Source organism: Rhipicephalus sanguineus, chromosome 11 (genome assembly GCF_013339695.2).
Source record: "Rhipicephalus sanguineus isolate Rsan-2018 chromosome 11, BIME_Rsan_1.4, whole genome shotgun sequence".
In the NCBI taxonomy this organism is placed as follows: Eukaryota; Metazoa; Arthropoda; class Arachnida; order Ixodida; family Ixodidae; genus Rhipicephalus; species Rhipicephalus sanguineus.
In genome coordinates, this window is record NC_051186.1 from 127,993,830 (window position 1) to 128,008,175 (window position 14,346).

General features: G+C 47.3%; 2 protein-coding genes across 2 annotated transcripts in view; both read left to right on the forward strand.

Moving 5' to 3' along the window:
* The window catches only part of LOC119374309 (leukocyte elastase inhibitor), a 38,507-nt gene extending 26,095 nt beyond the window's left edge, over positions 1-12,412 (forward strand). Inside the window, exon 2 of the mRNA XM_037644384.2 lies at positions 11,120-12,412. Within this exon, the coding sequence (XP_037500312.1) occupies positions 11,136-12,263 (1,128 nt within the window). The 5' untranslated portion in view covers positions 11,120-11,135 and the 3' untranslated portion in view covers positions 12,264-12,412. The remainder of the gene's footprint in view (positions 1-11,119) is intronic.
* Positions 1,370-4,047, forward strand: LOC119374308 (leukocyte elastase inhibitor). Its single transcript, XM_037644381.1, has one exon. The coding sequence runs from the start codon at positions 1,378-1,380 to the stop codon at positions 2,641-2,643; it is 1,266 nt and encodes a 421-aa protein (XP_037500309.1). The 5' UTR covers positions 1,370-1,377; the 3' UTR covers positions 2,644-4,047.
* Positions 12,413-14,346: the final 1,934 nt, after the last annotated feature.

A 14,346-nucleotide genomic window follows, 5' to 3' on the forward strand; every position in this document is an offset into this window, starting at 1 on the left:
CGTAGCGCAAAAAATCACAGCATATCCACGGAGTGAATGATGATGAGTGGGCGAAGCTGCGGAGGTTCATCGGTAAACCGTGAATCTTCCGTGAATTCTGCCCAGTACATCATCACCGACGTGAGATCGGGCGCGTTTATACTAAAGGTTCGATGAGTTATGACGACTTGCAGCTCACTTTAATTTTACATGTACGCTGTGAATTTTCATTGTTTAGAAAACCATTGCTTTAGAAAACACCTTGCGTCTTTCGTTAAGCAGCTGGCGTCTTTTTCGTTTTGCTTTAGAAACATCTGGCGTTCTTTCGTTTTGTTTTTACAAAACATCTGGCGTCTTTCGTTGGTTTATTTCATCAATCAACGGCGTTTTGAACAAAATTTTTATTGTTTAATCACGCGCAGGAGAAATCTCACCAGGCACTACCTTGGAGGTAAACAATGGCTGCTAATGGGAATGAGAGACAGAAGAAGTCGGCTTTTAGCTAACACTTACACTTCTACAGAGACAGAAGAATTCGGCTTTTAGTTAACGCGCACGCTGCGAATTTTTTATTGTTCAACAACGCACAGGAGAAATCTCCCACCGGCACCACCTTGGAGGTCAAAGGGTAAGACTTGTTACTCACTACTACGAGCACGACGAGGGACGAACGGGTGCCGCCTTAAGGAGCTTCGCCCCTAAAAAACAAGACGTAGACACAAGTAAGGAAAACATACACAGGATGGGCGCTAGTCCTGTGTATGTGTATCCGTTCTTCGCTTCAAGGCCACACTGAGATACACAGCGAAACACGCTCGACTAGGCCAGTAAAGCTTTCGCTTTAAAAGAAATTTTCCGCCAATCACAATGCCGGGAATAGGGAAGCCTGCTGGTCAGTAGCAAGCAAATACGAACGGGAAGCTTCGCGACTTCGTTCATAGATACCGGATAGATATACTACCTCATGTAGCTTGTTAGGATGTAAGAATGGGCTTGGTAGTGACACATGGCGAAACTTGCAGCGATGCCGCGCCACGGTGGTCTAGTGGTTATGGCACTCAACTGCTGACCCGAAGGCTGCAGGATCGAATCCCGGCCGCGGCGGCTGCATTTTCGATGCAGGCGAAAATATCTGAGGCCCGTGTACTTAGATTTCGGTGCACGTTAAAGAACCCCCAGGTGGCCGAAATTTCCGAAGTCCTCCACTACGGCGTCCCTCATAATCATATGGTGGTTTTGGGACGTTGAACCCCAGATATTATATTATTATTAAACTTGCAGCGACGAAGAAAGTGAAGACAGGACGATGCGCTTTCCATCGCCCATCGCCATCGAAGCTCATATACCTGTTTTCACTTTCTTTGTACGTGTGCTCCTTAATGCTCTGCAAGTTTCGCCATGGCTCACGTAACTGTACCGATTTCCTCGCAGGTGTCCGTCATCATCATCATGCAGACAGAGCCGCTTGGAGAGCCTCTCCTCAACTTTTCCATCGACCTCTACAAGCACTTAGTAGAGAAGAGCGGTCGTGCGGGAAATATTTTCTTCTCACCATTCAGCATCTACACGGCGCTGTCCATGGCTCTAGCAGGGGCGCGTGGCAACACGGCTCGGCAGCTAGCCGACGTTCTGCGCATCACCAGCGAAGAGGCCAACGCTTGCTTTTATGATTTACTCCCCAAACTTGAGGGCTTAGCCCCCGACGTAAAACTACACATCGCCAACCGGATGTACTCGGAACAGACATTCCCGGTCCTGGACAGCTACCTTGCCCTTCTACGGAATTCTTACGACACGACCGTCGAGTCCGTCGACTTCGGAAAACGCTACGAGGAGGTTCGACGTCGCATCAACGCCTGGGTCGGAGAGGTCACCGAGTCGAAAATCAAGGACATTCTTCCCGACGACAGTGTAGACCAAGAGACCATCCTGGTCGTGATTAGCGCCGTCTACTTCAAGGGCAGTTGGGAGTCATCGTTTTCTTCCAGGCTAACTCGCCCCATGAGTTTTCACCTGGATTCGAAGACCAAAAGAAAAGTAATTATGATGAAGCAGAAAAACGACTTCATGATGGGCCGTCTCGCGGATTTAGCGGCGAAAGCCTTGGAAATCCCATACCGCGGGGGGAAGGCCTCCATGGTCATCCTTCTGCCCGACAAATGCGATGGACTTTCCCAGCTCGAGGAAGGCTTGACCGCCGAGAAACTTTCGAGCCTCTTGAAAAACTTTATCTTGGTACACGACGTCGATCTCTTCCTGCCGAAGTTCAAGCTGGAACAATCCATCGACCTCAAAGAAACGCTTAGTTCGATTGGGATAAAAGACCTCTTCACGCCGGACGCCGATCTCTGTGGAATCAGCGATGCGGGCAATCTCGTTGTTTCCGATGCGTTCCACAAGGCGTTCGTGGAGGTGAACGAGGAAGGCACCGAGGCGGCAGCTGCTACTGCCTTGAAAGCCGTGCTCTACTGCTCTTCCCCTCAGTTTAACGTGAACCGCCCGTTCATGTTCCTGATACGCTGTATCGATCCGCACATTATCCTTTTCGTGGGTTCCGTTCGCGATCTTGGATCTGACGAATGCCCGTCACTGGCTGCCGGTGTCGATGCAGAAAGCCCAGGAACGAGCTCTTCAACCCCTGTTTCTTCGGATGACTCTAGTTAAGAGTGCACAATAACAGCTCCACGTTAAACATAGACAAACGCAGAGTAGTGACGTATTGTTATCTAGTAGCACGTAACAGCACCTTATGAAAGTGTTTAGGCGTCACTTTTGAGACTGTGCGTAGATATGTCGCTTCTGCAGCCTCGTGTTGTGGTCGTCTGCTTTTTTTTTATGTCGTGTTTTCTTCTAGTTGCATACTTCCCAACAGCGTACTAATTGTAAGCAGTCGCAAATTAGCCCTCCACTCAGCAGCCATCGCTGGCTGCTAGTAAAGTCTTTCATATTTATACAGTGTTTTGGAAAAAGTGGAGCAAGCTTCGTAGGAAAAAATTTCACGTCCTGGCTTTAACATTTTAGCCATATGTAGGCAAGCTTTTAATCTTGCAAGTAGTTCATTCCAGACGCAGCGCTGTCCTAAAGTTAGGTAATATTTTGTAGCGTAACATCGCAAGGCAACCTTGTAAAGTTTATGAGAGCCGCCATGGAAGGGGGCGAGTCTCCCACATGTTCAACTTTCTGGTGTCCTCACAAAACAGCGTTCGCTTGCATTCAGTAATCCGCTCACTTCGTACTGCGGTCGCCATTAGCTCAGCGTCCAGTGTTGCAAGAAACAACGCGCATCTTTAACTGTTCTACAACGTAGCACGTCCATCTCCTTTTCGAGCCCTGTTGATGGTTGCAACAAAACTACATCGTCTAGTCTTTACTCGCTGCACGCGAGTAAAGACTATTCATCGCGAGGTGCGTGAATACATCCGGATAATCTCCCCATACAAAATTGTCTCTTTCGGATAACCCTTTAATGCGAGGCCAGGATTGAAGTGTGAGCAAAACCACCCACGAGAGAGAGTACATAGAGGCCGCCTATGCAGTGTGACTTAGTAGAGCACGAGTCGCTTAATGCTCATTTAGTGGGCATGGCTGCCACCGTGACAAGTTTTCATTTCTTCGCATTCGGAATCACTATTCTCATTCCTTTCGCACCGGGATAAAACATCAATTTATTTTATTTTATTAACACGAAAGTTTTATGCCCGGTTCCACCAAAACTTCTGTGACGTAATTCTGTCATGGATATGACGTTGATAAAATACATGTAATGTATCAGAAAGAAAAAAAAAACTGCGACAAATAATCCCCCCGCCCGGAATCGAACCTACACCCTCTTGGCCGCGACGACAGCGCCCGACGCTCTACCGACAAAGCAACCGAGGCAGATGCATGCCACTCCACAAACGCGCCATATATCTCACACATTCTGTCTCGCATGCTGCTCTCTGTTGGCGGGGCTAGGCGGGGCGGGATGGTGTTACCGTCTGTAAGCGGGAAGTAAAGTAGTGCGGTTGGACATTTACTAGCGCCTATAGAGAAAGATTTGTCGACGACGAAGTGAAAGCATTTCCTCGGAAATTGTTTGCCAGTCTCCTCAGGGCAAACAAACAAACAATTGCGCACCGACGCGCAATCTCGCAGGCCATGGTTAAAGCGTCTCGACGCAAGCGAAAAACACTGGCCGGGCTAGCATCGGGGAGTCGCCCTATGCAGTTACGTTCTTTGCCTTTCGCCTCGTGTTAGCGTATGGTGGCTCGTTGTCGGAGTAGCGCAGCTTCCACATACGCCAACGGTGTTTCGCCGCCGACTGCTCCGACTGCGATAGCACGGAGTAATAAAACTGCTGGAGTAAGCGCTGCAGAAATTTTAACTATGTCGACGGACGAATGTCGTGCCTTGGTGGAGCGATACAGAGTCCAGCGGTACGTGGAACGCCTGCGCGCGTTCGCGGCTCAAGCTACGAATCTGTAGCTTGAGCCGCGTATGTACAGCACAGGCGTATGTTACGATATTACTCGGGAGCGCACACCGTGCCGTTTCTCTCCTTAATTGATGACGCTTTGAAGAAGTGCATATCGTGTACCAGTGTGTTTTATGTGCTTGTTGATGTCATTTTCGCGCGGGATTCACGATCAGGCATATGATCAGGTATATGTTCAGGTATATGTTAAACACTTCAACTACCACGACAGTTAAATCATGATCATGGGCGTTAGTCGCGATGGAGATAAGCGACTAGGCGTCAACGTCAAACAGTGCTATTGCTGCCAAACACCAATAGACATTGCACAAGCTCTCATATATCACTACGCAATATACACTACTTCTGTGAAGACGCGTTTCACTTTCGGGTTATACCGTTTCCTATGACAGAAGGATCAGTCATGTCTTTTTTTATTTATTTTTTTTAATTTCATACTGCTTTGGACAGAGGTTGAACCCGTCGGTTTCCATTAGTACTATCTCCCTATGGGGATTTCTGATGATTTCTGGTCAATTGTTCGAACAAGTGCGAGTATGTTGCATTTGTGACACTGTTATTATATGTGATAGTCTGTTAGTAAATGTGATGGTGTAGAATGTCGGTGAATTCAGTAGTAGTCAGGTGTTTTTTTTTTTTCTGCGTTAAAGTATGAACTGGATTTTGAGTGAATGGCATAACAGAGCTCGGTGTACCAGCAGTGCATCTTCCCATGTGGTATTTTGATTGAACGTGACAACAGAACTTTGTACGTGCCCTAGAATGATTACCATAGTGATTCGATGAGCTTGTTGCATAAATAAATGTGATAACACAACTATTTTTGAGTAGTAGGGCGATCTCCTAAGCGGTTCGATGAATTGGAGCCTTTGGTTGGTGGGATTACATACCTGTGTACGATTGTAGGTTTGATCCCGCTAGCGCGTCAATGAACTGCTATTTTCACATAGTGGAAAACAGCGGAGAAAAGCATAATCTGACAATTTATGCAATATCGTTAACTGGCGTTTTCAGTGCAAATTTGTCATGTGGGTGTGTCCAGATAAGATCGCACGCGAGGTCCCGGTCACCATTCCCGATTTGGATGAAATTTATTGTAGGTCTAGGCATTACATCCAGAACAATGGTTTCGAAATTAGTTTCGCGAAAAAAATTTTTTTCGCCTGAAAAAGAAGTACACAAGTTTTGGCCGCAAGAAACACTTTTCCGCCAATTTTGCGATTTCTGAATTTTGAGCGCGCCTAGGGAAAAGACGGTGCACTTCTCGGTCACAATATTTATCGCCCTCGAAGAACAAGTGAAATACAATCTTATGAATCTAATATTTCTTTTGCTTGTCGAAGCACTCTTGAAGAAAAAAATCTCAAACTTGGCAAATCGCACACAAAACCTGTACTTCAGGAATTTATTGTTGCAAACAAGTAACAGTGAGGATAATAAAAATCGGTACATATTAACTTTGATACCTTCGCTCTCTCTTAAAATAATTGTTGTGGTTTTATCGCGCTACGTTTTGCTCGATAATTGGGCTGAAATGTAAGTCCTTTATCAAAAACGCCAAACTTTGAAAACAGTTTTCTCAAAAAGGCCATTTTTAATTTTTTTAAATCGCTCTGATTGAAGTCAAGGATCTCGTCTACCATTCTGCTTTAAAAACGTTGCATTATTTTGGTTGCTAACAAGTTATAAGGCGTCAAATGTGACCAAGTAAGCCTAGCGGCCGCTTCGTTCGTTACGTGCTGAAACTGGGATATTGATTGTCGAAAATACTTCTACGTGACATAATCACAAATCAGCAGCTCCACGCCAAAAAATGCGCAGCCAGGTGTCATGGTTCATAAAGCTTTGTCTTGCTATCAGCCGCTTGACAAACCCACAGCAGCGGCCGCGGGATGCTGCGGGCGCTCACATTACATGAGTGCCGCTTCGACTGCGGGTGAGCTCCGCTTGCGCGCCAAACTACGCTCAGAGGACGAACGAGTGAAGGAATGCATCACTGTGAAAGTTAAAGGCTGTTAAAGGCAGTGCGTACTACGGTCACCCAGCGATTCGCGTTCGTAGAGTTCGCGCTGCTCCGTTCAACGAACCGTGGATGACGTAAATGTTTGAGGTAAGCATGTAGGGTTCCTCGGCAAGAGTACAATTCTGTTAGGGAGATTCGCAAACTCGGTGTGCGACATGCGCGCTCGTTTTTGCTGCGCTTTATACATAACTTGCACGTGACGTCATGGACGCACGACATGGCTCTAACATGGCGGCTTAGATGACGTCGAGGCAGTGTACGCACACGCCGATTAACCTGTTTCAGTGTGATAACGACGTTGCTGATTATTATTGTGTCTCTCTTCGTGAATAACGAAGGAACCAGCATACCAGGTACTAAACACTAACGTGACGTCACGAAACTCGCGTGCCGCAATGTTGGTGCTCCGACATGGCTGTTTCTTTGACGTCAGTACAAGCCATCTATCGACTTCCTGCTTGTTACGGCAGTTGAGATACGTGTCCTCTGCAGCAAGTTCCGTCAGATTGCTTCCCCTTTCACGTGTAGCGATAAAGGCGCCGAAAAGCCGCCGGTGGGAGGAGCAATCACGTGCTTGGCGAGGCGGTGGCGCCCTCTCCTGCGCGGCACGGTGTAAGCCGCACGTTACCAAAGCGTTTTTTAGCGATCTTAAGTTATTATTGCGATTACTTCTTGGTTATTTCAGTTAATTATTTTAGGCCATGTTCATTCATTTTTGCCCGGTTTTGAGCATTACTAGCCTCGTTTTAGGCCCGTGATAATCACGTGATTTTGAGCGTTATCACGCCAAATGAGACGGACAGACGACAATCTTAAAGTGCTACGCACTTAAGAATATTTGTGGTCTAAGCCAACAGAGCGGGGTCGAAAGGTGGTAAATGATAAACATTAGGCTGATTAAATGTAAGATAGTCAGCTATAAAAAAACAGTTATCATTTACGTGCCCCAAACTGTTAAGGTAGTGTGTCAGTGCTCAGTGTTCAGGTTAAAGTAGCCTTAAGGTAATCTTAGGTTATATAAGGTAGCGGTAAGGTCGTGGGTAATGCGTGTGTGCGTGACACACACGTATAGGGAGGAACACTGTTGCAAAATGCTCCATCGCATAGTGTTTATTGCACACATTCGTTCCTGCATATATAGGAATATACTGCATGCATTCGTTCACGCTATCCCGTAGTCTCAAGACGATGCCATCGTTCTTCACGCACCGCTTAGATATTTGCCATTTCTAATATCTAGGAGTGAGAATTCAGCGTCCCTCTCCGTGATTCCTCCAGTTCCTGTGCACCTCGATTAACACTGAGTTCACTGATTCCTGAATACCGATGTAAAGCATTGGTATCTTACTTTTAACGCGGTAGGGTGAAAGAGCTCGTTTCGTAGAAATTCCGGTGCTGGTGTCGGCGTAGCTGGATCTGGGCGAAAAAATCGGCCTTGTCAGTGAGCGAAAAGTCAAGAAATGTAAAAATGAAATAAATAATACAAATCTTCGGGTTCGCGTGTGAATCGAACCCAGGGCTTCAGCGTGGCAAGCAGGTGTTTTACCACAGGGCGCAGCAAGCTATTGCTTGAAGCTTCTTCAGAAAAAAACACCATATGAATGTCATGTAGTGGGAGGAGTCTCCTTAAGGCATGTAATATTGTGTCGCAGAAGCATAGACTCGCGCCAGGCGTCAAAACACGTAAATAGCACAATTAATTGGTGTTTTAAACGCCCGCACATTACAAAACACTTAGACATCTTTTATCATCATCATCGGCAAAATCATCAACAAAGTGAGATGCGGCGTAGGTTCGCGTGTCGCCTTACGGACGCGTAGTGGGCCCTTCGCTGATTTACAAAAGAAAGATTTATGTCGCAGTGGGCACTTCACAACTGTACTTGCAGTAGGCATTCTAGGATGGTTGGAAACGGTTAGTGTTACGCGCACAGACGTTCTTTTCTTTGCGGCACGGCTGAGGCATCCACCGAGAACCGAAGCAAGGCTAGCAATTGAAAAGGCCAAGGGCACGGGGCCCGATTACGCTATCGCGTTCTACTCTCAAACACGAAGGTCAAGCGTCCTCCAACATTTTTAATGTGATGTCTTACACAAATAGTCTGCTCTGCTGTTCAATGTTTTGGTCGTTAGGAATAAATGAAAAATACTTGAACAGGCGTTGTCGGCGGAGACAACGTTTGGACGAGCGGTCTTGTCTTCTTCAAGACAGCAGTGGCCTAACTCTGTGCTCGTATGTTCTTTTTTTGGTTGGGGGAGTACGTGCGATCTATACACATACACGCGCCAAGGCGGGCAGTTGCTGCCTTTAAGAAGACAAAACGACTTGTCGAAACGTTGGCTGCAGCGACACCTGCTGCTCGAGGAAGTTTCATCTCCTCAAGCGTCCAGCTCCCCCATATCTATTGCCTTGTTAGGGATAAACGTAACGGATAAGGAAGTATTGATAAAAGATTCCGAGTAGTATGCAGTAAATGTTGCAGTTCCATAATTGCGTCCACGCAATAAGTACCCCTATGCACTAAATGTCAAGGCTAATGGCAAGACCACATTTTTTTTTTTTATTACCGGAAAACACACCTATATACACGAACGCTGGTGAAACCATATAGAGGTGAAACTGGCCAAGACTTACTTTTCAGGCGCCTACACAGTAACATCCCCGCTGCACTGTTTTTCCGTTCATTGAACATGTCGGGTATCTTTACACATCGAGTGAGTGTTCTAGTTTCCTGTCTGTGGTAGCCTTATTTCCCGTTATTTTGGTTTTTAGCGTTGTCGGATGTCTGAGTTGATACACTTGATCAATTTTACAAGCCCTTCAGCGTCCGTACTAGAGCTGTGCACGGGCCGTATTTCCGAGCCCGAGCCCGGCCCGGGCCCGCTGACTTTGTCGGAGGCCCGCCCGAGCCCGACGGCAAAGCGCTGCGAGCCCGCCCGGCCCGGCCCGACGTACGAAAACACAATCCCGTGCCCGGCCCAGCCCGGCCCGGCCCGGCTTTTTGAAGGTTCGCTGCGAAAACAAAACATCGTTTTCCGGTAATTTGGCATTTTATTGAGCGTATCGAATATGATCAAACGACACACCGCTCGTCGCTGTCGCGTGCATTTTCACTCGTATGGGATTTGGCCTTAAATCTAACGCGAACAGTTGCGTGGCGCCGTCACTAGCTCAGGTGGTGTTACTTCTCTGTTTGTCGGAGTGCAACAGAGGCAGTGCTTTACCTGCTCCCCTTTTGTTTACAGTGCGAATGGAAAGGAAAAGCGGTAGAGGGCGGTTGCGGAAAAGGCGCTGTATGCGTGCTGGAAAACAATTCCCGCTCATTTTCTTTATTTCGGGCTTGAGTCGGGCTTGGCGCCGGGCCCGAGCCCGGCCCGATAAAACTCCAAGTAGCCCGAGCCCGGCCCGGGCCCGAGGTGAAAATACATCGGCCCGCCCGAGCCCGGCCCGCGGGCCGGGTCGGGCTCGGGCTTTCGGGCTACCCGGAGCCCGTGCACACCTCTAGTCCGTACTTCCACGGAGTCTAGGCGTTTAATAAACAGCATATTTCTTTATTTATATATACAAGTTTCTATATAGAGAGAAAGAGGTTTATTTAAAGAAAGGCAGAGAGGTAGGCATCAGCTATAGTATTCTCTAGCCCGCTACTCTACACCAGGGGAAGGGCACGGGAAAGGAAAAGAATAAGGAGGTGAGTATATATAGTCCCGCGAAGTTGGCGAAATGCTATAATCGCTCATCCAGTCCAGTAGCTCGTAGAAAGCCTATGACCGCTCTTACGAGCACAGTTGCACTGTTGGCGTCAGGCTAAGGGCTCCACAACAACCTCATCAGTTAATGACCTAATACGAAATCGTAATAAGTTGTTCTGCGTAGCGTCAACGTACGTCTTTCCTTTTTTTTGGTACTTAGTTGCGTTGCTCTCGTTCTTTTAATGCCTCAGAGTTTTTAAAATTAAATGTACTTAACGAGACGTTGGTGCCTAGATGTGGCTCTGACTAGTCCTCTTCCTTTGCATAATAGATTTCATGGTGAAGTTGTCAATATTAACAAAACAGTACAAAATTTACGCACGAATGCCCATACACATTCCTAATCTCAGTGCTACAATGTAATTAATTGTCCACGCAAGAACAATGTTCACACGTCACAAATGTTCACACACCCGAAACGTCGACAGGTTACAGACGAGTTGATCAAGGTGATCACAAAACAGCCACTGGCACTTGCTGGCATTTTATGCCTTTAAACGCGACTGTCATAAAGACAAATACTGATAAATACGAAAACACGAGAAATACACGAAATCACGGGGAACATCTGACCAGAAGTATGTTTTAATAAATAACAATGCGAACGATTATTTTTATCCGATTTAGCATAATTCTGATATTTCTGAGTCCTCTAAAAACTGTACTAATGCGCGCAGCGATATTTTGAAAAGTTTCGGTTGTCCGTGGGCACGGAATTCTTGCTCATGATAGTGGCTGTCTAACCAACCATGTTTTTTTTTTTTCATTTGTTGAGAATGAGACTCACTTCGGGCAATAAAAGAATCCTGCATTTCGTGACTAGTAAAGAAGAGCAAGAAACTCAGGCTTGTCTAAACCTACCATATATACTTCTCATTCATTCGCAGACCCGGACAAAATCAGATGGCCACCAGTGAACTCGGTGATTCCTTGCTCAACTTCTCCATCGACCTGTACAAGCAGCTGGCCTCGAGAAACGGCTCTTCTGAAAACATCGTCTACTCCCCGTTCAGTATCTCCGCAGCGCTGCATATGGCTCTGGCGGGGGCCCGAAACGTCACCGCCAAGCAGCTCGCCGACGTCCTTCACGTCAATGGAGACGAGGTTCACCAGAACTTCTCCGACTTCCGGTCCAAGCTGACGGGCCTCGCTCCTGGAGTCAAGTTGCGCGTGGCCAACAGAATGTATGCGGAACAGACGCTTCCGGTCCTCGACAGCTACCTCGCCCTGATACGGGACTCTTACGGCGCCACCGTGGAATCGGTCGACTTCAGGAACAACTCCGAGAAAGTCAGGCAACGCGTCAACGCCTGGGTCGAGCAAGTCACGGAATCCAAGATCAGAGACCTTCTTCAGCCCGGAAGCGTGAACGGCTCGACCATTTTGGTTTTGGTGAACGCAGTCTACTTCAAGGGCCTGTGGGAGTCTCAGTTCGAGCCAGAGCTGACGGAACGTTCCGAGTTCCACTTAGGCAAGAAGAACACGACGAAGGTGGACATGATGTACAAAGAAGACGACTACAAGATGGGTCGCAGCGATGACCTCGCCGTGAGGGCGCTGGAGTTACCTTATCGGGGAGGAAGGGCCTCCATGGTCATTCTCCTGCCAGACGATATCGAAGGGCTGCCCCACCTCGAGGAACGTCTCACCTTTGGCAAACTGTCTCACCTCTTAAACTCCCTAACCCTCGAGCGCGACGTTCAGTTGTGCCTTCCGAAATTTAAACTGGAACAGACAATTAATCTCAAGCAGATGCTGACCGCCATGGGCATTGAAGACTTCTTTACGGAAGCCGCGGACCTCACGGGAATATGCGAGAAGGATAACGCGTCGGCTTCGGAAGTCTACCACAAGACGTTCGTGGAAGTAAACGAAGAGGGCACCGTGGCGGCCAGTGCGACCGCACTCGAAGTGTGCGACTGTGCGGCGTTAGATCAGACTGTGTTTATCGTCAATCGGCCTTTTATGTTCCTCATACAGAGCTCGGATCCGGAGGCTGTGCTTTTCATGGGCTCTGTTCGTACATTTTGAGCCGATCCATTGTTCGGTGATAACGAAATTTATTGCCTTGGAGATTTGCGTAATGTGCACGGCCATTTGCAAAAACGGCAGTGAATCATGCACTTATCATGACCTTTTTGATGGATGTGAAGTAAGATGTCAGAATTGCAAAATAAAGAATGGCCTACCAAACGAATTTCTGATTGCTTGGCGTTTTAATGCAATTCATTCTTTTCAGAATTGCCGAAGCGCGACGAGCGGTCATTCTTTTCAGAATGGCCCAAGCGCGACGAGAGGAGCTGCCCATGTGGCATCTAGCGTAGCAAGCTTGCAAGTTGCAAATCAGCCCCCCGCCCCCCAAGAGAGGTGCGAATGAAGGCCTCCGAGTTCCTGTACCGGCGCGCGGCAGACAATTTCGGAGGCCAACTACACTGCAAACCGTTTCACACCCTTATAGGTGTATTTGCGATAAAACACCTATCGTACACCCTTTTTTCTGTCAATATTATCCGAAAGGGTGTAATGTCATCCTTGCACACCCTTCGCACACCCTTTTTTATTTTTGGGTGTACAATGGGTGTATGTTCTGTTAAACACCCATGGGTGTTCTTTGGATTTTACACCTATGGGTCAATTCACGCAGTGAATTGACCCATAGGTGTAAACAGGTATCGTTGTACTGCTGAATGCAATTAACTGAGACAATGAACACCACGGGCAACGCCTCCTGAAACCACGGGTCACCATCCTGTTCGACAGAGCGTCTTGGCACAGGATACTGTTTCACGAGGCACCTGAGTGTGAAGCTACCTGCTCGTGAATCAGTAATGGTTCACCTTGGTCTGCTAAGCTTGCCACTCAATTTTCATTCTTTTAGTTGTGCATCACAAGTCTGCTGTAATTGCAAAGATGCATGTATTTTGCCTACTTTATTAGGCAAGTGGTAGTGAAAATAAAATATAGCATTGTCTTGCCTGAGGTTCTGAATGCAGTGAGTCAACTGATGTTACTTATTTTGAGCTCACATATATTTAAGCCCTTACATCCCGATTCATTTTTGAGAAATTGTTTCCACAATAATTTCATTTATTGCTTGATTGGATTGACACGTTGAATGAATGTGCGAAATACATTCGGAATAATATATGTATTTGTTTAGCATTCATAAGCATTTGTTCAGTTTAGAGACAGTTGGCTTCACTGCACTGTGATAATCGCAAACACCTCTCCTAACGCTTAATCTATAGCATACATATACAGTGAAATCTCGTTGACACGATTCTGCATAATACGTTTTTCAGCCTAATACGTTTTCGTTTTTATTTCCTGCCAACATCCCTTGAAAATAATGCATTTTCATGTGTTTAATACCATCATATTTTTGCCAAAACTGGATAATACGACCGCGAAAGTGGATCTTGACCGATATATCGAGAAATCCTGCGTTTATTCTTCGCTAAGACAGCTCGCACCGCGTTCCAACAACCCACGATCTGCGCGTAGCAGAGCCGCTGAGACCACAGCAGCATCAGTTTAGCGGCGAAAAGACCGCTGCTAGGCGATCTTTTCTTTGAGATTATATATATACATATATATTGCCGCTTTGTGAGGGCCCGCCCTCCAGTGAAGGGAGACTTTAAGCCCTGCTTGTAGTCATGCAGCCCTTACTGTGTCGTTGCAATGATTACTGCGATTCGAATACACTGTGTAAAGCATAACAAAACATAACACTGCCGCAGAAAGAAAGCTGCGCCCACGCGACCCAACAACGGCCGGGGCGCCATCTCCTCGGCCGGCGCAGCCGCCGCGCGTGCGCAGCGCGCGGAACAGCTCTATCACCACGTGACTTATGCAACGCGCTCAGACACGCCGCCGGACCAGGGGAGTGAAACTTCCTATGGGAGACCAGCGCTGGATAGGTGGCGCGCCGAAAAAATGCGCCTGGCGGGAAGTCGCGGCATAAGTCCGCCGCTCGATGAGACGACATTTGTTGCAGCTCGCATATGTTTCGGCTGTGCGCGTCGTTTCGCTTCGGTTCAAGCTTCTGAGAAAAAGAAAATAAAACATTAACAAGCTTCTGCGAATACTCATTCAGCTAGCGCCATCAAGCGAA